Source organism: Schistocerca cancellata, chromosome 1, assembly GCF_023864275.1.
Source record: "Schistocerca cancellata isolate TAMUIC-IGC-003103 chromosome 1, iqSchCanc2.1, whole genome shotgun sequence".
Lineage (NCBI taxonomy): Eukaryota > Metazoa > Arthropoda > Insecta > Orthoptera > Acrididae > Schistocerca > Schistocerca cancellata.
The window spans coordinates 1,165,319,836-1,165,344,961 of record NC_064626.1 but is presented as its reverse complement, the minus strand read 5'-3'; the positions used below and the strand labels follow the sequence as shown (position 1 = coordinate 1,165,344,961).

At 39.2% G+C, this 25,126-nt stretch overlaps 1 protein-coding gene across 1 annotated transcript in view; it reads right to left on the bottom strand.

Moving 5' to 3' along the window:
* Window positions 1-998: 998 nt before the first annotated feature.
* LOC126093788 (tRNA-dihydrouridine(16/17) synthase [NAD(P)(+)]-like) overlaps window positions 999-25,126 on the bottom strand; it is a 259,337-nt gene continuing 235,209 nt past the window's right edge. Inside the window, exons 5-8 of the mRNA XM_049908746.1 lie at window positions 19,696-19,850; window positions 10,922-11,076; window positions 10,600-10,773; window positions 999-1,313 (exon numbers count right to left, since the gene is read on the bottom strand). Coding sequence (XP_049764703.1) covers window positions 1,059-1,313; window positions 10,600-10,773; window positions 10,922-11,076; window positions 19,696-19,850 — 739 coding nt within the window. The 3' untranslated portion in view covers window positions 999-1,058. The remainder of the gene's footprint in view (window positions 1,314-10,599; window positions 10,774-10,921; window positions 11,077-19,695; window positions 19,851-25,126) is intronic.

The following is a 25,126-nucleotide window of genomic DNA, read 5'->3' as shown; positions in this document are numbered from 1 at the left end:
TCCAGTGTTGATGTGCCTTATAGTCTTGTTAACAGGGTGCAAAAATGGTATCCGTGTTTTTACATAACCCTGAATGTTGTTTTCAGTCAGGCACCATCTCACTGTTGACTCACTCCCTGGAGTATCCCCACTTGTATTTAGTTCAGCAACCAATTTGTGGAAAAATTTGAATCTCTTAAGTTTACTGATCAGTGCCAAATACTTTTCCTGGGATTCTAACATTTTCCTGGATCCTCCTGAGTGAGGACAATCATTGTATGTTGATATCAGTGTACGATCTCAACAACTCTACTGATGGAAATCTTCAGTTTATTCGATATTTGTCAGATACTATTGCCTCTTGGTGCACAGTGATATCTTCACCCATGAATAATAAGGACTGTGGCACTTTGGAGCCATTTTCAGTTACCTTCGATGTGTGTCCTACCTTCATACAAACTGAACTACAGCTGAACAGAATTGTAAACAATGTACCACTACATGGTCATGCTGTCTGCTGGCACCACCTGGCATTTTTAGTGGAACTGCTTGGAGAGGTAAAATCAGTTTGTATAAAACTGAACAATGCCAATATTTATGTATCTGTACAAATTGAAATTATTCTTAATTGTTATTTGAGCATACTATTCTATATTCTAACCAATAATTCACATAGATCACTCTCATCTTGCTCTGTTGCAATAAGCAGCATGGTATTTCCAAACTTATGGAGGATAGAGAGAGAGAGAGAGAGAGAGAGAGAGAGTGAGTGAGTGTGTGTGTGTGTGTGTGTGTGTTTTATCAATAAAACGATCAAATTTTGAAAATAAAGTGTAATTGGAGAGATAAAAAATTGTAAAATTTACACACCAAGTGGCGACAGGAGAGCACATATACAAAAGGTAAGTTTGGAAGCTTCCAGAGCTCTGAAAGCTTGCAAACATTAACAGCTTTATAAGTGTGTTCTCCTGGCACTGCTATACGTATAGTCTCATTTAACAAAATAATAACAGCAAACAAACAATGTAACAAATTTTATTTACAATAGATACAGTGTTATGAAACACCAGTAGTCCATGTTATGACTCATTTTCTGCAGTTAAAAGGCATCCTTCTATATCTTGTTCGTCTTCCTTGTCCATATCCACCTCCCCATCGAGATCTTCACCCGGCTGACAACTGTCCTCCTGGGGCTGGTGTTGCAAAGCAGCAAAGTGCCGTGCCCTTTCTCGCCTTGTCTTAATAAGAATGCGGTGTCCAGGGCAATCCTTATCTTGTGTATAACACAATGTTCGGCAGCATGCTTTGCATAACTGGTGCTCGCATTTAGTGCCCTGCAACAGGATGGCAGAGGCACAGTTTGAGAAAGAACTTGCACAATATTTACAGGTGAAACACTGTGTTGGCATATGTACCTCATCTTTACATTAAGCACACATAACAAAATAATGGGAAAATTTTGACAGTAGTGGAAAATATCCATAAATTATTCTTGTAGAGGAGTCAAAGAAATCTCAAGGATTTTAAGTTTGTGCATTCTGGAGCAATATAAGATGCCAGACAAAACACTCAAAAGGCTTTGGAATAGCAGGCACCATGGTCAACATGAACAGGCACTCTGAGCTCTAATAAATTAGAAAAACTGAAAAGAAACGTTAAGCATATTTCTTTATTCGGTCAAAGAATCATTGTTTTTAATATGAAGTGACAAAATAAATGAATAACAATATTTGGTAAATGAGTTTTACTTATTATGATGTTTCACAAGTTCAGAGTAGAAACACTGGTCAAGCAAGAAACGTTTCAACTGTTATGGGACACCCAAGGAAATAGACATAGAACTGTAGTCACCATATAGAGCAGGTGCCAAGTTGCAGACAGGCCAAATGTAAGCTTTGGGCCAAAAGGCTTTCTTCTAAAGTAGACAGAACACACACATTCACACAAGCACAACTCATACTCACATGATTACTGTCTCTGGCAACTGAGGCCGGACTATGAGCAACTGTGCATGATGGGAGAAGCAATCTGGGTGGTGGGGGTATGGAGGAGGCTGGGGAGGGAAGGAGGGAATGGAAGGGATAGCAGGGAAGTGGGTGGGAGACAGTAAAGTGCTGCTTGTGGGAGCATACAGGAACAGAGTAGGACAACTAGATACAGTGGGGACGTTACTCAGATGACGGGATGGGGGTGCCGAAAAGGAGAGATGTAGAGGACAGGAAAAATGATTGTGGGTGTGTTGGGGGAACAGAAGGCTGTGTAGTGCAGGGCTGGAGTGGGAGCAGGGAACATGATATGTGCATGAAGGACAGTGACTAATGCAGGGTGAAGACAGGGGGATTGCGGGAATGTAGGATATACTCCAGGTAAAGTTCCCACCCACACAATTCAGAAAAACTGATGTTGATAGAAAGGATCCAAATAGGACAGGCCATGAAGTCACTCCAGTGAATAACATTGTGTTGGGCAGCATGCTCAATAATTCATTGGTCCAGCTGTTTCTTTGCCAAAGTTTATTGGCTGCCATCCATGTGGACACACAGCTTTTTGGTGTCACGGCCTCTTAGCAACAAATAATCCTGAGGCAATAATGAGCATCAAAACGGATACAAGGATTAGTGAAAACAGGGTTGTCGTAGTGAGACCAAAATCTTATAAAAATAAGTGAAAAATGTACCCATTCAAAAAAGCAGATAAAAATTCACTTGATGCCTTCCTGAGACAAAATCTCCACTCCTTCCAAATTAACAATGTAAGTGCAGACCAGATGTGGCTTCAGTTCAAAGTGAGATATTTATACCAAATAAATTACCAAAAGATGGAGCTGATCTGCCTTGGTACACAAAACAGGTCAGAAGACTGTTGCAGAAGCAATGAAAAAAGCATGCCAAAGTTAAATGAAAGCAAAATCTCCAAGATCAGTGATCTTTCACAGATGCTCAAAATTTAGCGCAGAATTCAATATGAGATGCTTATAATAGTTTCCACAACAAAATTTTGTCTCAAAACCTGGCAGAAAATCCAAAGAGATTCTGGATGTATGTAAAATATGCTAGCAGCAAGACACAGTCAATGCCTTCTCTGCATGATAGCAATGGAAATTCTATCAATGGCAGTGCTGCCAAAGCAGAGATACTAAGCACAGACTTCTGAAATTCCTTCACCAAAGAAGACGAAATAAATATTCCAGAATTCGAAAAAAGAACAGCTGCCGACATGAGTAACTTAGAAGTAGATATCCTTGGAATAGTGATCAATTTCAATCACTTAATAAAAGCAAGTCTTCCAGTGCAGACTGTATACCAATTAGGTTCCTTGCAGGGTATGCTGATGCAGTACCTCTACACTTAACATTCATATACAACTGTTCGCTCAACTAAAAATCTGTACCCAAAGACTGGAAAGCTGCATGGATCACACCAATATTCAAGAAAGGCAGTAGGGGTAATCCACTAAATTATAGGCCCATATCATTAATCTCGATATGCAGCAGAATTTTGGAGCATATAATGTGTTCAAACATCATGAATTACTTCATAGAGAATGGTCTATTAACACACAAGCAAGAAAGATTTAGAAAACATCGTTCTTGTGAAACACAGCTAGCTCTTTACTCACATGAAGTGTTGAAGGGATTTCAAACTGATTCTGTATTTCTAGATTTCCTGAAGGCTTTTGACACTGTACCTTACAGGCAACTTGTAGTCAGTCTCAGTTTATGTGACTGTATTTGTGATTTCCTGTCAGAAAGGTCACAGTTTGTAGTAACTGCCAGAAAGTCTTTGAATAAAACAGAAGTGATATCTGGCGTTGCCTAAGGTAGTCTTATAGGCCCTTTGCTGTTCCTTATCTATACAAATGATTTGGGAGACAATCTGAGCAGCCTTCTTAGGCTATTCGCAGATGACACTGTCATTTATCAACTAGTAAAGTCATCAGAAGATCAAAATAAATTGCAAAACAATTTAGAAAAGATATCTGTGTGGTGCAAAAATTGGTAATTGACTCTAAATAATGAAAAGTGCGAAGTCATCCACATGAGTGCTAAAAGGAGTCCATTAAACTTCAGTCACATGATAAATCAGTCAACTCTAAAGGCTATAAATTCAACTAAATACAATTATGAACAACCTACATTGGAAAGAACACATCACAGAAAATGTTGTGGGGAAGGTGAACCAAAGACTGTGTTTCATTGGTAGAACAATTAGAAGATGCAACAGATCTACTTAAGAGACTGCCTACACCAAGCTTGCCCATACTCTTTTGGAGTACTGCTGCATGGTGTGGGATCTTTACCAGATAGGATTAATGAAAAACATCAAGAAAGTTCAAAGAAGAACAGCACGTTTTGTATTATCGAGAAATAGGGGAGAGAGTGTTACTGACGTGATACAGGATTTGGGGTGAACAATGTTAAAATAAAGGTGTTTTACACTGTGGCAGAATCTTCTCACAAGATTTCAATCACCAACTTTCTTCTCCAAATACGAATATATTTTGTTGATGTCGACCCACATAGCAAGAAATGGTCATCATCATAAAATAAGGGAAATCAAAGCTCTCATGGAACAATATAAGGGTTCATTTTTTCCGCATGCTGTTCGAGATTGGAATAATAGAGAATTATAGGGTGTGTTTCGATGAACCCTCTGCCAGGCACTTAAGTGTGATTTGTAGAATATCCATATACACACATCAAAAAAAGTTCTGCATCACCCCGGTTTCCAGAACTCCTGAAGATAGGCATTGAATGTGGATGTTGTTTCACAGACACAGTCCCTTCAACTGTTCAGAGATGTCACTAAACCCGACCAAAGATGTAAACAACCAAGCATGAGCAGCGCCTATTAGACGGAAGGGGTCCGACAGCTGATCAGTTTCAGTCATTCCACCACAAAAGAGGTACACAGCTTGTGTTGCCTGTAGTTCAACCATGCCTAGACGGTCAATACCGCTTTTCAATCATATCCACATTGTTACTTTGTGCCAGGAAGGGCTCTCAACAAGTGAAGTGTCCAGGCATCTTGGAGTGAACCAAAGTGATGTTGTTCGGACATGGAGGAGATGCAGAGAGACAGGAACTGTCAATGACATGCTTCACTCAAGCCTCCTGAGGGCTGCTACTGCAGCGGATGACCACTACCTACAGATTATGGCGCGGAGGAACCCTGACAGCAATGCCACCATGTTGAATAATGCTTTTCATGCAGCCTCCAGACATCATGTCATTACTCAGACTGTGTGCAATAGGCTGCATGATGTGCAACTTCACTCCCAACATCCATGGCAAGATCTTTGCAACCACAACACCATGCAGTGCAGTACGTATGGGCCCAAAAACATACTGAATGGACCACTCAGGATTGGCATCACGTTCTCTTCACCAATGAGTGTCACATATGCCTTCAACCAGACATTTGTTGGAGACGTGTTTGGAGGTAACCCGGTCAGGCTGAATGCCTTAGACACACTGTCCAGCAAGTGCAGCATAGGTGGTGGTTCCCTGCTGTTTTGGGGTGGCAGTATGTGGAACTGATGTACGCTGCTGGTGGTCATGGAAGACGCCATAACGGCTGTACGATACGTGAATGCCGTCCTCTGACCAATAGTGAAACCATATCTGCAGTATATTGGTGAGGCATTCATCTTCATGGACGACAATTCATGCCCCCACCATGCACATCTTGTGAATGACTTCCTTCAGGATAACGACATTGCTTGACTAGAGTGGCCAGCATGTTCTCCAGACATGAACCCTATTGAACATGCGTGGGATAGATTGAAAAGGGCTGTTTATGGATGGCGTGATCCACTAACCACTCTGAGGGGTCTACGCCGAATCACCATTGAGGAGTGGGACAATCTGGACCAACAGTGCCGTGATGAACTTGTGGATAGTACGCCACGATGAATACAGACATGCATCAATGCAAGAGGAAGTGCTACTGGGTATTAGAGGTACCAGTGTGTACAGCAATCTGGACCACCACCTCTTAAGGTCTCGCTGTATTGTGGGACAACACGCAATGCGTGGTTTACATGAGCAATAAAAAGGGTGGAAATGATGTTTATGTTGATCTCTATTCCAATATTATGTACAGGTTCTGGAACTCTCAGAACCGAGGTGATGCAAAACTTTTTTGATGTGTGTATTTCCCGAGTAGTTTGGTACATGGTATCCGATGGTTCGTTACCGAGTAATTGCATTAGTTTGATTTCTTACACCTCTTTTATCGTTGCTTCTGTATTTCATTGAAGACATCTGCCCAACAGTCAAAATGTTGACTATATGTGCTGTGTGTCTTGCTTGGAAACAAACTTGTTCCATTCACTCACGGTACTTGTTGTTGAAAACGGTAATCTCCATTTTACTCCACTACCTCAAGTTTGCACTCAGTGTTACTCGGTTGTGTCTCAGGTTTGATTTTCAAGCATTGTTAGACGGGTGTTCATGGTGACGATAGGTTTACTTATCTAGAGTTGGCCGGTATGCACTCCATCTGAAGAGGCCTTGAAGGACCAACGGTACCGACCGACCGCTGTGTCATACTCAGCACACTGGTTTCACTGGATGCCAGTATGGAGGGCCATGTGGTCAGCACACCACTTTCCTGGCCGTTGTCAGTTTATGAGACCGGAGCCGCTACATCTCAGACAAGTAACTCCTTGATTTGTCTCACAAAGGCTGAGTGCACCCCACTTGCCAACAGGGCTCGGTAGACCTGGACGGTGACCTATCTAAGTGTTAGCCAAGCCCGACAGCCCTTAACTTCGATGATCTGACGGGAAGTGGTGTTACTACTGCGGCAAGGTTATTGGCGCACTTTGTGTATTGGTTCACTGAAGGCAATGGAACACCATGATATGCTCAGCTGCACCCGCAGTAACGTCGACCCCACCACAGAACTTTTGCGCCTATGAGAAACATAATGCTTCTCTGCTAGAATGGAACTTACAGGCCGTGGGAAGTGTGCTGTCCACTCTTGTGAAGGAATTTTCTGGGAGACAAGGTTAAATGCAGTAGCAAAAAAATCATATAATTATTCTGTAACCAGCGACACTCCACTGCATCGCACGGCTAGCAATAACAGCGATCCGCGTTGTTCATCATCACCCCTTTCGTCCTCATATCATATACGCAGGGCTTAACAACAAATAAAAGTGACGGAAGTGAGAGCTCCACATGACGACGTATTTCGAAGAAAAAATATCATTTTCGAGGCTGAGACCTCTGAAGGCCTCGCTGTATGGTGGTACAACATGCAATGTGTGGTTTTCATGAGCAATAAAAAGGGCGGAAGTGATGTTTATGTTGATCTCCACTCCAGTTTTCTGTACAGGTTCCAGAACTCTCAGAACCGAGGTGATGCAAAACTTTTTTTGATGTGTGTAGATGTAGATGTAGAATGCAGCACAGTGGTTGCAGCTTAGCTTGCAGATCACATGACTGCTTTGACAGGTAGCCCTGCCTTTGTTTGGATAAATAATGCTTATGACCAGACAGGACAAGGCAGTGATTGGAGGATGTATGGACAGGTATTGCATCTAGGTTTATTACAGGCATATAAGCCATGAAGCAAGGAGTTGGGAGCAGGGATGGAGTAGGGATGGACCTCAATGTTGTGTAAGTGGAATATCACTGTGGGAGGGGTGAAAGGACAGAGGGTAGGACGTTCTGTATTTTAGGGCATGACAAGAGGTAGTTGAAGCCCTAGCATACAATGTGATTCAGCTGCTCCAGTCCTGGGTGCTACTGTGTCACAAGGAGAATGTCCCGTTTCGGATGGACAGTGGGACTTTGGCAGACATATGCCTGTATATGTGTGGATGGATATGTGTGTGTGTGTGCGAGTGTATACCCGTCCTTTTTTCCCCCTAAGGTAAGTCTTTCCGCTCCCGGGATTGGAATGACTCCTTACCCTCTCCCATAAAACCCAAATCCTTTCGTCTTTCCCTCTCCTTCCCTCTTTCCTGACGAGGCAAGCGTTGGTTGCGAAAGCTAGAATTTTGTGTGTCTGTTTGTGTTTGTTTGTGTGTGTATTGACATGCCAGCGCTTTCGTTTGGTAAGTCAAATCATCTTTGTTTTTAGATATATTTTTTCCCACGTAGAATGTTTCCTTCTATTATATTCATATTACTAATTTTTTTCATAGTTACACACAACTTCTTCCTGTTTTCTCGATTGATCTGTGTTCAGTTTTTCAAGGCCTATCCACTGTGCCAACTTATAACTAAATCTGAGGGGGGTGCGATGGGGAGGTTCCCTTGTAAGTAACAATCTTTTTATAATTTTGATTATTTAAACTTGCCCAACCGTGTTTCACAGAAAGAAATTGACTTTCTTCTGACAGCGTAAGGTTCCTGATCTTCCCCATAGCTTTCTCATGCTGACAGACACAGTCAATTACAAGTGTGGCTGAGTGCCACTGAATTCCTCTTATTTTCTCACTAATCCAACCAGATGATGGGCACAAACTACTCACTATTCATTAAGAGGTCTCACAGTTTTACCAAGCTTCCTTTGTGTACTCTCACAGATTTTGTGTCTGGTGAGCACTCATCATACAAGAAAACATAATGAGATTTTTTTCAGTTACAAATACACTGATCCAGTCACATACTTGCAAAGATAAATATTGCTGTTGACTGGCAGTCATATTTCTGGTACATCATGTGTGGACACAGGAAGTTATTGTTCACATGTATGGTGTTTCCTAAATCCAAGCTGATTCTGAGGAGCAACTATGACTTTTGCCAGCTTTATTTACTCATTGATAGTCATCGGTAGAAACGTTCTGCATTGTTACACTCACTGAAAAATGAGGGGTGGAAGTTCAAGACTGACTACTGTAAATGATGTAGCCAACAGTTGCACAATTGCGTTTCACAGTTCTTTACTTTCACTGCTCGCAGCCCTCCAATATTACACAGTTGTATGGCCAGTTCACTACTGGTAAATGTTGATAAGCCTCATTAATAGGTTGCAGGCAAACATCAGCATGCTGTCACAATAGTTTGCTGTTGAACATCTATGAGCAGAAAAACCTAACCACACAGTTCACAGTTCTTGTAGAATTATAAGGTATGTGTGCACTATTTCTCAAAATACTTGAACAGACATTGTCATTACTTGATATAACACATGGCCTATTTGTGTTACACTAATTCCAATGTTAAGTTGATGCGTTGTTGTTACTCTAACCGATACATAATTCCTGTCTGAGAATCGGCTGTGGACTGACTGTATAGGGACCAAAAATCCATCCTTTATATATCCCCACAATAATAGGCACTGAAAATAAACATTGTTCGATGTTTAAGTTACAGAAATTACAATTAAAGCATAAATCATTCCATTAACTGAATACATTGAAAAATTCCTTCTTTTTAACAGTGCCTTCTATCACAAAGGTTAGGCCAAATCATTTTTAAATAATGAAATTAACAGATGTAGTTATACAAACAATACTTTTGACACAACTGGTAATTATTTTGGAATTAATTAAGGGCCGGCTTTACTAAAATGTTTTCAGTTAGAGCCAAATAAATAATTAAAGAATCCTAGTAGTTCTTCCAAATGTGTATAATTTGTACAGAATTTATATTTGTTTATAAGTCAACAATAGAATTTAAGTCATGAAACAATTACCGATTTCACCCTGTAACAAAGGCATTAACTAACAGTGAAAATAAATTAGGAAATTGATTACATACACCAGCACAAAATTAGGCCTGGTGCTATTTTCCTTATGACTGAGGGCCAACCTTTCTCTTTTTTTGGAAAAGCAGATTATACTAATGCATGTTAATGGTAATTAGGCAAAAAAAAAAAAAAGGAATTTACGGAGGAAGATGGCAAAACAATAAAGGAAGTAAAGAGATCCCAGCCTGCTTCATCACACAACCTCACCCTTATAAATTGCATTAAACTGACCGAGAAAAAAAAATGTAAGTTCAAATCTTAAAGGAATCTCCATTGCTGTAATGTTCCTAGTTATGCATAAATCTGTAGAGCAGATGGGGGGGTCTGTCCTCTTAATAAGAGCTTCTTTGTCTGTTTGACTTGCAAAGATTCTTTGTTCACACTTTCACAGCACACTTTATGTATGCACTAATGCCTGTGAAAATGGCAACCACAGATTGGGTACATGACAACACACAAATGATTAACACTACAGAACTATACACAATCTCTGCTCTGACAGTTCAGAATTGTTTGAAGATAGAACATGTTGCAACCTATTGCTGATGCATCGAATCAAGCAGAATGTGGATATGTTCTGGTGAATTCCTCAACATACAATTTGCATGCAGCTCTGCAAAACACAAAAAAATTATTATGGAGGACACTGACAAACAAGTTGCCAATAGGCTGCCTTCGGTACATAGAAGATAATAGATGATACATTTTTGTGTAATATCTGATGTGAATACAGTTGCCACTTTAAGACAAGAAGTAGTGGCTCACATTTGAAAACTCTATGCCTTGCCACACAGCACACTAGTATTGGTGATAGGGTAGGATATTAAGGGAGGAGAAAGAGGGAGGGGGGGAGGGAGACAATGTATCCTCGAGAAGGCAAAATTTATGAGCAACAGTGAGATTAAAATCTTACCATTGGATTGGGACATTCTGCACACTTCTCTACTCCCTTTCTTCCATTGAACACTTTGTTTGGGTTCCTCTGTAGTTTCCTCATCTTCTTCAATAACCTTTTTGATTGAGATTTGCTGCAAGTGGATTCTACACTGCTCTCCCTTTGCCTTTTCTGAGAGACACCATCATGATTCTGGAACAATGAGATAATGTGAAAAGACACTATACCAGAATTAGGCTTAATAGAAGTGGTACTCTGTAGCTATGTCACTATAGTCACAGAAGGATTAGAAGAAACAGTAATTATGATCATTAACAAGATTAAAATGACAGATAGATACCTCTTTCTCTGCATCACCACCAACAGTCGTATCCACCTCCACAGACTCTGAAGTGGCTCCAGCTGACTGATTTTGTGCCACTTTTTGGAGGTGCACCTCTGGGGGATCACGCACATACGGCTGACAGATCCATGGAGGCAGCACCAAATCATATCCTGAAATACAAATGCGTAAATGCAACAAAACGGTACACGATAGAGGAAATACATCTGATGCAATTCCTACCATTAACTTGTATTTAGAACTGAGCATAAACCCGTTTTTTAATCACTTGTATAGATTTAACACTGCTATAAAATGAAAGTGAAGTGAATGAGTCTGTAGAAATTATACATATATGTATGAAGGGGTACAAAAAATTATTATTTAAAAGCTATATATTTTCAAATTGTTTACAAAACAACCTTATCCCCTTCAAAATACTCTCCATTACAACTAACAAATATGTCCCTCTCCTGTCTGCCACAAACACTGTTGCACAATCTTCTTAAAACTTCTACATAAAAGGTTCGATTGATGGTCTGACCTGGAGTAACAGACTCTCGTATTTTCGTCGAATTGAGCAGTTGATGGATGTACAGAATGAGGTTTGTCACCAATTGACATATTCCCATTTTTAAACCAAGTAAACCATTCATACAATTGAGTTTTTCCCATAGCGTCATCTTGGTAAGCTGTTTTCAACATTAATACAGATTCAGCAGCATTTTTATCAAGAAAAAAACAAAATTTCACAGCTGCACATTGTTCACTTAACCCAGTGAGGATGTGGTGCAAAAAGTGTACATCAAGGATGTGGAAAGTCATATTGATCCTGATTTTCATTTATATTTTTAAAGTATTTATTGGCACATTTTAACAAAAGATGGGAAATAAATTTAAGAATTATTTATTAATTACAGGATTTGCTTAGAAATAAACATCATTAACCATACAAATGCTTTATTACTTAATTTTTACATAAAGTCTGCAAAATAATCATTTAAACAGCTCTTAACATTACATATTTTTTAAAAATCTACAAAACCATACATTCGTCATTTACAAAACCATAAATTCGCATCAGTAATTCAAATTTTTTGCTAAGCATTTATGAGATAAATCTTGTTCCAACACAAAATAAAAAATAAATGTTTGACATAAGATATAAATCATCTCTTGGCATAGCACATTGTCGCAGAATGGAACAATGTGTTCTTGACAAATGTACCTATGATAGCCTTCACAAACAATAGGTGTCTTATCATGTCTAGCATAGGGACATACTTGACATCTTTTTCATACACCTTGGAATCCGGCAGTCGATTCTTGTGAAGATTCTCCACTAAATTCTCTGATTCTCTTACGCAAAGTGCTTGGCAGTTGAGGTATTTCTTGTCAGTCACTCAAATGTTCACTGAGGAGCATACAGCATTACGACGCTTTTCGTTTTCATTGTTATTTGATTGCTGAACAATAGCAGCATTTATGCTGGCCAAATTCAGTATTGCATAGAAGACAGTCTGAGGCAATTTTTTTTTTTTTTTGAGTTGCGGCTTCATCATAAGTCGCTGACAGCTTATCTGCAATGTCACCTCCACCTTTGATGGAATTATAAAACATGTTTATCTCTGGTTTCTTTTATGTCCTCTCGATAGCAATTTCAACACTGAGGTGAACACTAGACATAAGCAAAACAACTTCATTTTTCTTTGGTATATGAGAAAAAAGTGTAATATCCTTTTGGAAACTGAACGTAGATGAGTAGATTTCTCTACCACAAGTTTTGCAAAATTTAGGAGGGATTTGCCTCTTGTTATTATGCATTGTTGTGACAGATGTTAGCTTGTGTTCTTTCAGCAGATGTAAAACCAGTTCACAGCTCGTAAACCTATTATCAAAAGTCACATTATTGCTTGTTTTTGAAATTGGTTGCATCAGCCAATTCACCACATCAAATGTTTACTACTCAGTGAAAGCGGTTCCTCTGGCTGCTTGCCAGCATATATTTCAAGGTTGAAGATATAGAAATACTGTGTGTCGACCCAGGCAAATATTTTTATGCCCTATTTGGCCGGTTTTGATGGAATGTATGTCTAAATTTGCATCTGCCTCTGAATGCAAGTACCATTTCCTCTATGGTTGTATATTCTCCAAGTACTAGGCTTTCTTGCAGTTTTCAATGAATATTTCAAATATCTGACATATTGATGCTAAGTTATCCAGCTGTATTCTTTCTTCATGTGTGGATTTATCATCAAAACGAAGACAGCTTTGAATAAAATGAAAATGTTGCCATGTCATTGTCATCCGAAATATTTCAACGCCTGTTCTGTCTGAAGCCCAAAGGTCAATGGTGTTTTGCCTCCCCAATCGGTAGAATCCAGCAATGTACAACAAGCTTATATAAGGCTTCAGCTCACTCATGGTCATTTCCTTCATAAAATAGTGGTTTACAACTACTTCACAAGCTGCTTTCCTTTCTGCAGTTTTCAAGTTGGTGTATTTCAAGATAATACAAAGCCTATTTTCATTGCAAAACAGACTCCACCATTCAACCTCTGTCTTTGCTAATCTTGTCACTAAACTCATGCCAGGTGCCTGCCTGATGATATTTTCAAAACAGGTCCAAACTTGTTGCTGAGATGGATTTTTTCACAACTTGGATCCAATTTTTCCAAAATAAAATGAACTGTGTATCCGATTTTCTGACTGCTCGACTATTTCTGGTAATGCAGCATTGTGGGCAGTATTTTGTAGCTCATTTGGTGGTATATTATCTGCTTTGTCACTGCCCTCACTTGCACCTTGCTCAGTATCACTACTGTGACTGCCCTCACTTACGCAATCTTCATTTTCACTAGCATCTGTTGTAAAGTCACTTTCACTGTCTGATAATTTGCACTCTCAGCCTCCCTTTCCTCATTGTCCATTTTGACTAAAAACCCGAAAACATACGAAACATTCATAGGAAAAGATAAATTCAAAAATGGCACAGAAATACTACTTCGCAGTTGTGGAAGGGTCAAAGATACCCTCTTACCGTTTGCACTCGTTTATCTCCTTTCACGGATGGCAGCTGAATGAGTGCTTGCATGCATTAGGGAGGGGAGTTCAGTAATTACAGCTACTGAGAACTTTAACAATGGGCAACAAAGAACTGCTAACAAAACAAAATGAGCCGGGTCAAACTGACTCTACCACATCCTCGCCGGGATAAGTGTCCAAGGAATAGAAAAGCAACTGGAATCACTCAACAGAGGAAAGTCCACTGGACCTGACGGGATACCAATTCGATTCTACACAGAGTACGCGAAAGAACTTGCCCCCCTTCCAACAGCCGTGTACCGCAAGTCTAGAGGAATGGAAGGTTCCAAATGATTGGAAAAGAGCACAGGTAGTCCCAGTCTTCAAGAAGGGTCGTCGAGCAGATGCGCAAAACTATAGACCTATATCTCTGACGCCGATCTGTTGTAGAATTTTAGAACATGTTTTTTGCTCGAGTATCATGTCGTTTTTGGAAACTCAGAATCTACTATGTAGGAATCAACATGGATTCCGGAAACAGCGATCGTGTGAGACACAACTCGCTTTATTTGTTCATGAGACCCAGAAAATATTAGATACAGGCTCCCACGTAGATGCTATTTTTCTTGACTTCCGGAAGGCGTTCGATACAGTTCCGCACTGTCGCCTGATAAACAAAGTAAGAGCCTATGGAATATCAGACCAGCTGTGTGGCTGGATTGAAGAGTTTTTAGCAAACAGAACACAGCATGTTGTTATCAACCGAGAGACGTCTACAGACGTTAAAGTAACCTCTGGCGTGCCACAGGGGAGTGTTATGGGACCATTGCTTTTCACAATATATATAAATGACCTAGTAGATAGTGTCGGAAGTTCCATGTGGCTTTTCGTGGATGATGCTGTAGTATATAGAGAAGTTGCAGCATTAGAAAATTGTAGCGAAATGCAGGAAGATCTGCAGCGGATAGGCACTTGGTGCAGGGAGTGGCAACTGACCCTTAACATAGACAAATGTAATGTATTGCGAATACATAGAAAGAAGGATCCTTTATTGTATGATTATATGATAGGGGAACAAACACTGGTAGCAGTTACTTCTGTAAAATATCTGGGAGTATGCGTGCGGAACTATTTGAAGTGGAATGATCATATAAAATTAATTGTTGGTAAGGCGGGTACCAGGTTGAGATTCATTGGAAGAGTCCATAGAAAATGTAGTCCATCAACAAAGGAGGTAGCTTACAAAACACTCGTTCGACCTATACTTGAGTATTGCTCATCAGTGTGGGATCCGTACCAGATCGGGTTGACGGAGGAGATAGAGAAGATCCAAAGAAGAGCGGCGCGTTTCGTCACAGGGTTAATTGGTAACCGTGATGGCGTTACAGAGATGTTTAACAAACTCAAGTGGCAGACTCTGCAAGAGAGGCTCTCTGCATCGCGGTGTAGCTTGCTCGCCAGGTTTCGAGAGGGTGCGTTTCTGGATGAGGTATCGAATATATTGCTTCCCCCTACTTATACCTCCCGAGGAGATCACGAATGTAAAATTAGAGAGATTAGAGCGCGCACGGAGGCTTTCAGACAGTCGTTCTTCCCGCGAACCATACGCGACTGGACAGGAAAGGGAGGTAATGACAGTGGCACGTAAAGTGCCCTCCACACACCGTTGGGTGGCTTGCGGAGTATAAATGTAGATGTAGATGTAGATGTAGATAAACTTGGCATCACAAAAATGACACAAGAACAAAACAGCACTAGCAAAAACAATCATTGCAGATGAAAAGAGAAAGCCAGCTCAACAACACAGGCAGCACTGAACTGGCAATTAGTTGCACTATACACACCTAGTAGCAGAAATACGTACTTCACAAGCTCCACCCTAGAAAATGTTTTCTTTCATTTTTTTGGGTACCCCCTTGTACGTAAAGCTATATAAGCAGCTGTTATGTCTTTGCTTGTATGTAAACTTTTCTTTCCCCATTTAAGCGTCAACAGACTGGTTGTGTTAGTGACTGCAATATCTTAGTAGTTGTCATGGGTGATTATTCAACAATATGAAAGTTATTTGAAACTATGCAGAAATTTAGTGACAAACAACATTAATTAAATCTATTGTGAAGATCGTTGCAAAAATTCTAATTCGTGGTTTCACACTATGTAACCTTTAGCTCAGTAACTGAGCTAATCACCACCAAGTTACAAATGAACCACTGACATTACAATACAAAGAGCACTGCTGATAAAAGTAGAGAACACTGGTAATTGAGTGTGTGACTGAAAAAGTCCCACTTTCTTGACACTTACGATAATGGCACATCCACTCCATCTGATACGTAATATACCCTTTTGTGTTGAGAAGTCTCTCTATATTGGTGAACTAGTGTAATGTGTAAGCAGCTTAGTGGGTTTATGAAAAGAACAAACAGTGTGAATATCTTTTGTTGCTGCTTTAATGTGCAGCATCTGTAGGTAACACAAAATTAAAGGAGCAAAGAGATTACTATGCTTATAAAGATATCTGGGTCCTCATCTGGGCACAGCTTGTAGTTCCTTCATTTTCAACATGACGGCCGTAGGTATATGGATGTGAGTATGAAGCAGGCAGCATTCTTATGGAAGAAGTATTTCTTGAATTCAGCAAAAAATGTAAATATTATCACGGCAATAGGTGTATAAAAGAAACAGAATAATGAGGTATTTGATGCTCCAAAGCAATCAGTCAAATTGAGTGAGTATAAAACAAAAATTGGAAATTATGACAGCTGATTTGGAAAAAAATGTGGACATGAGCAATTAAATAATGGAAAGTCCAGTTTAGATTATCAACAATATCAAGAAGGGGATAGACTGCAACTTACCGTAAAGATGGCACACTGAGTTGCAGACTGGCACAATGGAAAGACAGTACCTTCCTCAGAAAAGAAAAACGCACACACATTCGCACAAGCAAATACACCTGACTCACATGATAGCTATCTCTGACCAGAATACAACAGAAATGCATCAAACTGGAGCAACAATTTGTAGCAGGGCAGGGAAGGGGGAGCGATAGCAGGGTACAGGTGGGGGAAACGGTGAAAACACTGGCGGTGCACTGGAAGAGCGCAGTGCACACTGAGAATGAGGGAAGGAGAATTGTGAGGAGGTGATAGGACAGATGGGGTGGAAACAGCTCCCCACTCCCCTCTCTTCCTCACCCACAGACTCCCAACACTGCACTTGTTATCCCTTTCCTGCCATCTCTAGTCCCTGCATGTTCCATCAGGAGTGCTGATTCCTCTTCCCATACCTATACCCTGCTATCTCACTCTTACCCACCCTGTGTGGGATTGTTGCTCCCATTTGACATGTTTATGTGGTATTCTAGTTGGAGATAGTGGTTTGTGTGTGTGTGTGTGTGGGGGGGGGGGGGGGGGGTGCTTGCTTGTTCGATTATGTGTGTGTTTTTCTTTACTGAAGGAGGCTTCAGCTGGAAGCTTATACGTAACAGTCTTTTTGTCATGCCTGACTGCAACTGAATGTTTCCTTTTTATGGTATACATTGTCGATATGAGCAACTAGGTATTTTTGAAGCAGATACCACTCATTCATTCTTTCCACATCCAAATCTTGCCTGAAGGAGAGTGTTCTGTGAGGTGGAACAAGTCAGGTTATATGGAAACAGCCATGCAGGCTACTTCTATTAAATATATTAACAACCAGACACAACTAGTGTCAATCCACTCACAAGGTTAATGGCAGGAATAACTTCTAGATTACCTTTCATATGCGTTATAAATCAGGATATTATTTACATTAGTAGAAAAGCAGCTAATCTGAAGAAAAAATACTGCTTGTTTCAATCTACTACTTCATACTAAGCATTCATACAACTTTACTTATTTCAGAGAACACTACCAGCTGCCTATTTGGAAAATTTACAACCAGATTAAAAAAAAACATAAATATTAGACAGAATCTAAATCTCTTTCCTTCCACCCCTCTGTCCATCTCCTATTCCACCTCTCTGACCTTGAGCCTTGTTTACTGTTATCGCAAATTCAGATTCTGCAGTAGTTCTAATCATAAGCCAGTAAGCCACAAATACAACTTTTCTGATTGCTAAAGATTTTTGGTGACAATGTTTCCCCTTTAGATATTACATATATATTTATATACTATATACATTAAAATATAAATCCTATGTCCATCCAAATTGACAGTCAAGAACTTTGCGATATTTTTGGTAATAACTTTCCCCTTCATATATTACATATTTATTTATACATTACAGAAATAGGTATGCAAAAATGTGAGTTTTCTAATGTGTCAAACTATTCAAGCAATAAGTGAAGAACTTTCATAGATTTAAGATTTTCAACAAATGAACATATACATTTTTATTTTGTAAAGATTTAAATGTTTGTTTGTTCAAAATCATATATCTCTGAAAGCTCTACACTGATTGATTTGAAATTTTGACACAACATTGCATTTAAATATAAGTGTGTTTTTATACACTTACAGGACTACCATAAGGGTGTCGGTGTGTGTGTGTGTGTGTGTGTGTGTGTGTGTGTGTGTCTATATTATATGACACATTGTTAGCAAAAATCTCATGTTCATTCGTCCACAGTCTTAAATCTCCAAAAGATCTTCATTGATCCCTTTGAAATCACACACACACACACACACACACACACACACACACACACACACACACACACACACACACACCTGTATATTAAAATTCAACGTTGTGTCGAAATTTCAAAGGAATCAGTGAAGAAGTTTTGGATATTGAAGATTTTGAACAAACAAACATTTGAGGTTCTTCGCTAACGACTTATCGCCTTAATTATTACGTAGATATCTAGATACCTTATGGCACTCCAATAAGCTCGTATTCAAATCCAATGTTGTATGAAAACTTTAAAGCAATTGGTGCAGAACTTTTGGAGATATACAATTCTGAACAAATAAACATTTACATTTTTATTTGTACAGATTTGATTACCTTGTTGATGCCTATCTATAACTTGCTAAAGACTTTTTCTCTAGAATACATAACCAATGCTAAATCTTAGATCGGGTGTGAAGTAGGCCTTTACATGAAAATTTTCCCATGATACTCCTGCAAAGTATCGAAAAGAGGATGCTAAAAGATTTACAAATTATATGTCATTCAGTTACTGTGCTAAGTTGAGTTCCCCAATTCCCCAACTATAGAATGAAAAGCTTTAAGTTTCTCTGCTTCAGTTCCTAGAGTTACCCCAAATTTAAGTCTATCTCCATGATAATGCATCAGTCTGCAAAGCTAGTAATCAGCCACAGACTGCTGACAAACATTTCTTGATGTTCAGCGCCTATGTTATGAATAAACATACTTGATCGAGTCCTTATTGTATATAACATGCAGACAGACTGTAGCACAAGTGTTGGATTTCTTGCTAAATTTCAATTTCATCCTTATTAATATCATTCTCATAAATGTTCGAGTCCAGAGGATTGAGTTATCAGCACCACCACTTACTTGAAACAGCAGATTTTGTTATCTACAGTGGTGTGAGGTGCAGCATCAAGGAATAAAAGTGAAGTTGTAAAGATTGCATGTTTGAAAGGTGTGTTACAGGACCCAACATATTGTTTATGTTCCTATCACTTACTCAACATTTCACATGGTATGTAATTTTCTTCCTCAAACTTGCATTTTTTTCTATACGTAACTATTGTTCTCGTTCATCAAACCTCTGTACAAGTATCAATCGAGCAAAATTATGAGTGCATACCTGTTTCCGGTGGTGGCTCCCATGGTCTTGGGGAGAGTCCCTCATGCAGGGGCAGCAAACGATCACGCAGTTCCTGCACAGCATCACCCATCTCCTCTAATGAACCAGCTGTTGCTATTCGACTACGAATGTCTGTGTGTTCCTCAAGGCAGAGGCTGTACGGAAACAACAGAGAAATTTCCCACAATGACTATATTATGGCAAATACTAGTTACAATGTACAGCACTCACTTGGCATATACTTCACTGACTACCACAAGGAAAAATTGGTCCTGATGAAAATAATACTTCCAAAAGAACATGAAAATTAGTTTTCTTGCAAGTGTTGAACACAGGCATTGTAAAAGTAGAGAAACACTGGATTACTCAGAAATGAAAATTAATACTGTCTTAAAAGAAGTCTGTATAATTCTTGATAGCTGCATATGAGACAACTGAAATATGGTTATAAGGCATATGAATGAAAAATCAGACACTGAATCTTCAATTCTCAGAACATCCCTCTCAGGATAAATTAGCACCCGTGATTTATTGACTGCCTGATGCTCATTTATAGCAGCCTACAATTTGATCAATTGCTACAGTTCAATTAGTCCCTCCATTTCCTTTTATTTCTCTCCCATTTTGGGGGCTTGATGTAGCTTTGTCCTCCTGTACTACATCTTCAACCCACCCTTCTCCATCACCTCAGCTTTAGGAGCCCCTAAAAGCTAGAGAAACAACAAATATTTTTATTTTTTTCATTTGCATCTATGACTCCTTTCCTAGTTGTTTCTGCCTCCATAACTGGTAAGTAGATGCTAAAATAATTTGGAAACCTGGTGGAGGTAACAATTCTCAGAATTTCAGCATCACTGATTTTCCCATACGGAAGACGGTAGTAAGTAATATACGTATTGAATCAATCAAAGCAGTTATTGAGAGAATGAAAAAACACCTTCAGTTTCAGTGTACATTTTCTGAAAATTTTCACAGGTTACAAATATTTTGAATGGAACACGGTCAACCACTCTTGACAGTGCACAGTAGTGGTGGTTCAGGGAGCTGGGTGTAGTTAGCTGTCATTAATGCAAGTGGATATCAAAAAATGCATAGGTCACTGGTTTTGTGAGGCACTGTTTAAGTGACATTCAGTAGCATGTTTAATTATCTTTGCTTTCAGTATGCTGGAAATAATAAATGCTTGTTGAATGAAAAAAGCTTAAAGCACTCCAGAGTAGGAGAAACAAGATTAGCAATGCTTTCATGATTCCCAACCCCACCCCCTCACTCCCAAGTTGAATAGATTGATGAAAAGTTTTGACTGCCTGACTTTATAGTGTTTAGCAACTAAATTAATTTATTCAGTTAATAAATTCAAAGTAATTAATCAACAAGCTTTCTTAATTGAGTGCATAATTACACTTCATACACACAGACAGTTTAAACTGATCTATCTACTTCCGTGCTGTGCAAACCACTGTGAAGGACATGGCAGAAAGTACTTCCCCCTGTACTACATATTATATTATTATGTCCTTGACATCATTTTGTTGCAGAATCTTAGAACATATTATGAGGTATTTTGAACAGAGTCGCCTCCTCAGTGACAGCCAGCATGGATCCCGAAAACATAGTTCATGTGAACCCAACTGGTGCTTTTCTCACACTGAAAGCTATTGATCAAGGCAGTGCCAGAAGCAATATTTCTTGATTTCCAAAAAGTATTTAACTCAGTATCACACAAATGCTTATTGTCAAAATTTCAGTCACATTGGGTATCAAGTGAAATTTGTGACCGGGTTGAGGACTTTTTAGTACGGAGGAAGTGGCATGTTATCTTGGATGGAGAGTCATCATCAGATCTGGAAGTAATTTCAGGTGTGCCACAGGGAAGTGTGTTGGGACACTTGGTGTTCATGTTTTATATTAATGACCATGCAGATGGATGATATTGATAGTAGCCTCAGACCTTTTACATATGATGCAGTTGTCTATCATGAAGTACTGTCCGAAAGACTCTGCATAAATTATTCAGTCAAATCTTGATAAGATTTCAAACTGGTGCAAAGATTGGCGACTTCCTTTAAATGTTCAGAACTTTAAAATTGTGCACTTCACGACATGAAAAAAATATAGTACCCTATGACTATAATATCAATGAGTCACTGCTAGAATCAGCCAGCTCATACAAATACCTGGGCGTAACACTTTGTAGGGATATGAAATGAAATAGTCATATAGGCCCAGTTATGTGTAAAGCTGGTGGTAGACTTTGGTTCATTGGTAGAATACTGGGGAAATGCAATCAGTCTACAAACGAGATTGCTTACAAACCATTCATGCAGCCGTTTCTAGAATATTGCTCAAGTGTGTGGGATCCTCACCAAATAGGACTAACAGGGAATATTGAACATATACGGAGAAGGGCAGCAGGAAGGGTCACAAGTTTAGAGCGAGTGTCACACAGATGCTGAAGAAACTAAACTGAAAGAGTTTAAGACAGACATAAACTATCCCGAGAAAATCTATTAACAAAGTTCCAAGAACTTGTTGCTATGCTCTTGTGCAATAAGGTCTTTCAGTTGTTTTAGTATGACCAACCTCTGCACTTCAGTCAGTGTTAGCCCTGTCGTCTTCATTCTCGCACTCACTGACATTTCTGTTTCTGTTGGTTCTACTGGCTACCTCAGGGGTCAGCCATGGCGTCAAACATGATTCCACATAGCACTTAGACTGACAGTCACAGAAGGTGGTCCATCTCATCAATAACAACTTTAGAGCCTCTTTAAAAAGTCACAGTTTACATAATCATGTCAGCTGGATAGATTATAGAGAGGCTACTTTTTTACCCAAAACCTGTTCCAGAGATTTATTATTTTCTGCTTGGATCAAAACTAGGCATGCTTCCTCCCACTCTTTTAGACATATTGTTTTGATGCCTCTTTCTTTCACCATTATTTTCTGCTTAACTCTGCTTTTCTATCAATAGTATGTCAAACTCAGTATGCAAGATTCCTCTTGTTTTAGGCACAACCGTATCTTTCTTTCATTTCAACTTGTTTAGTTTAAAATGTCATCGTAATATTTTTGTGGGACATGAACTAGCAGCACAGTTCCAATCCTTCCTGATCTGAGCTCTGAACTGTTCATTTTGCCACCTGCACAAGCAGGTAAGAATGGTGGCCAAGCCTCATTTCTGATTTCCTTAGACACAGCCTGGTCAGGAGGCCAAGTTGTTATGATGCCAGGTATTTGGGTCAATCTATGCCAAATAGAAGATCTCAGTTTTCCAATTAATGACTTTTGCTTTTGAGGAGCACTTCCACTTCAATAAAGCTACCCAATAAACATATCACTAAATGGGATAGCTACATCACTACTGCAAGTACTAGGCTGAAATTTATCTTACTTTTCAACATACCTCCCTGTTAAATCAAACCATTTTTCCAGCATTTGGCCAGACCTTGAAAACTGGCCATAACAAATTCTTATGGTACCTGTTGCATCGTATGACCTTGTCATCTTCAAAGTGCTGAGGAAAATAATGAGGCTAAAGTTGGAGCTGCAGGATTGAGGTACCAAATATTTTCTTCACTTGAGGACTGGGTGTTTGTGTGTCCTAATTGTTTCATCTCATCTTCACCACAAAAGCATGCAAGTTGCTGAAGTGCTGTCAAATAAAAAGACTTCCACAAGGTGCCTGAACAACCCCAGATGGGGTCTCCTGGCCAGTAATGCTGCAAGATCCTTTCATTTCAAGGCAATCATGCAGATGCAGTGTTTGCTCACTTCCAAGAAGCATTTGATTCAGCACTACACAGTTGCTTGTTAATTAAAGTACAGTAGTATGGGATATCGAAAGAAAATTATGACTGAATTGAGGATTTCTTGGTGTGGTGGTGGTGGTGGTGGTGGTGGTGGTGGTGGTGGTGGTGGTGGGAGGGGAGGAGGAGGGGAGGGGGGTGTACAACAAGTCATGTTGGTTGGAGAGCCACTGACAGATGTTGAACTAACTTAACTTCATAGTGTTGTATATTAATGATCTGCCAGACAATATTAATAACCTCAGACTCTTTAGAGAGATTGCAGTTGTCTATAACAAAGTAATATATGGAAAAAAAATCTACTCAGATGTTCACTCAGAGGCTGAAAAAATTTCAAAGTGGCACAAAGACCGGCAACTTGCTTTAAAATGTTCATTACTGTGAAATTGTGCACTTCACAATCCACATGAATGTCGTATCTAATGACTACAATGTCAGTCTCACAGTTGAAATCAGTCTACTCATACAAATATTTGGGTGTAACACTTTGTGGAGATATGGTCACATAGCCTCAGCCATAGATGAAGCAGGTGGTAGACTTTGGTTCACTGACAGTGTACTGGGAGAGTGCAGTTGTAGCAGTTCTGCCTGCTTTATTTTGTTTGGTGTCCTTGGTGTTGACGTACTGTGTTGCTACACTGGCTGAAAAATGGGTTGTGGATTCCGACACTGACTACTGTAAATAATGTAGCCAACAGGTGCACAGTTGTGTTTCACAGTACTTTAATTTCACTGTTCACAACCCCCTAATAATACATAGTTGTACGGCCAGTGCACTATTGTTTAACTTTCGATAAGCCTCGTTAATAGATACTGCTACAATAGTTTCCTGTTGAACATCTACGAGCAGTAAAACCTAACCACAAGGTTCACAGTTCTTGAAGAGTAGAAAGGTACGTATGGAACAGACCTTGTCATTGTTTTTACACATGGCGTAATTGTTTAACACTTATTTCACAGTTAATTTCAAGCATTGTTGTTGTTCTAACCAACACAAGTTTCTTGTCTGAAAGTCGGTCGTGGGCTGATTATCTCGGGATCAAAAATCGGGGCCTTATATATCATCACAATAATAGGTACTGAAACTACACAATGTTCAAATTTAAATGTACAGAAATTACAATTAAAACTTGACTCATTAAATTAACTGCATACATCAAAGATTCTTTACTTTTAACAGTTTCTTCTACTACAAGAGTTATGCCGAATTATTTGTTTAAATCATGAAATTAACATATAATGTTATGCACACAATACTTTGGCAAAACTGATTATTACTTTTGAATTAATTAAGGATTGGCTTTGCTAACATGTTTTCAGATAGAGACAAATGAATACTTTAAGAATACTAGCATTTTGTGTTTCAAATGTTTACCGTTATCACAGAATTTATATTTGTTTATATGTCAACAATAGAATTTAAGTTACAAAACAATTACTGATTTCGCCCTATAATAAAAGATACTAACTAGTAATAGTCAAAATAATTTAGAAAATCAATTACATACATAAAACTAAGCACAAAATTAGATCTGGTGTTGTATTCTTTAAAACTGTGGGTCAACGTTTCTCTATTATGAAAATACAGATTATATTCACACATGTTAATGGTAATTAGTTAAAAT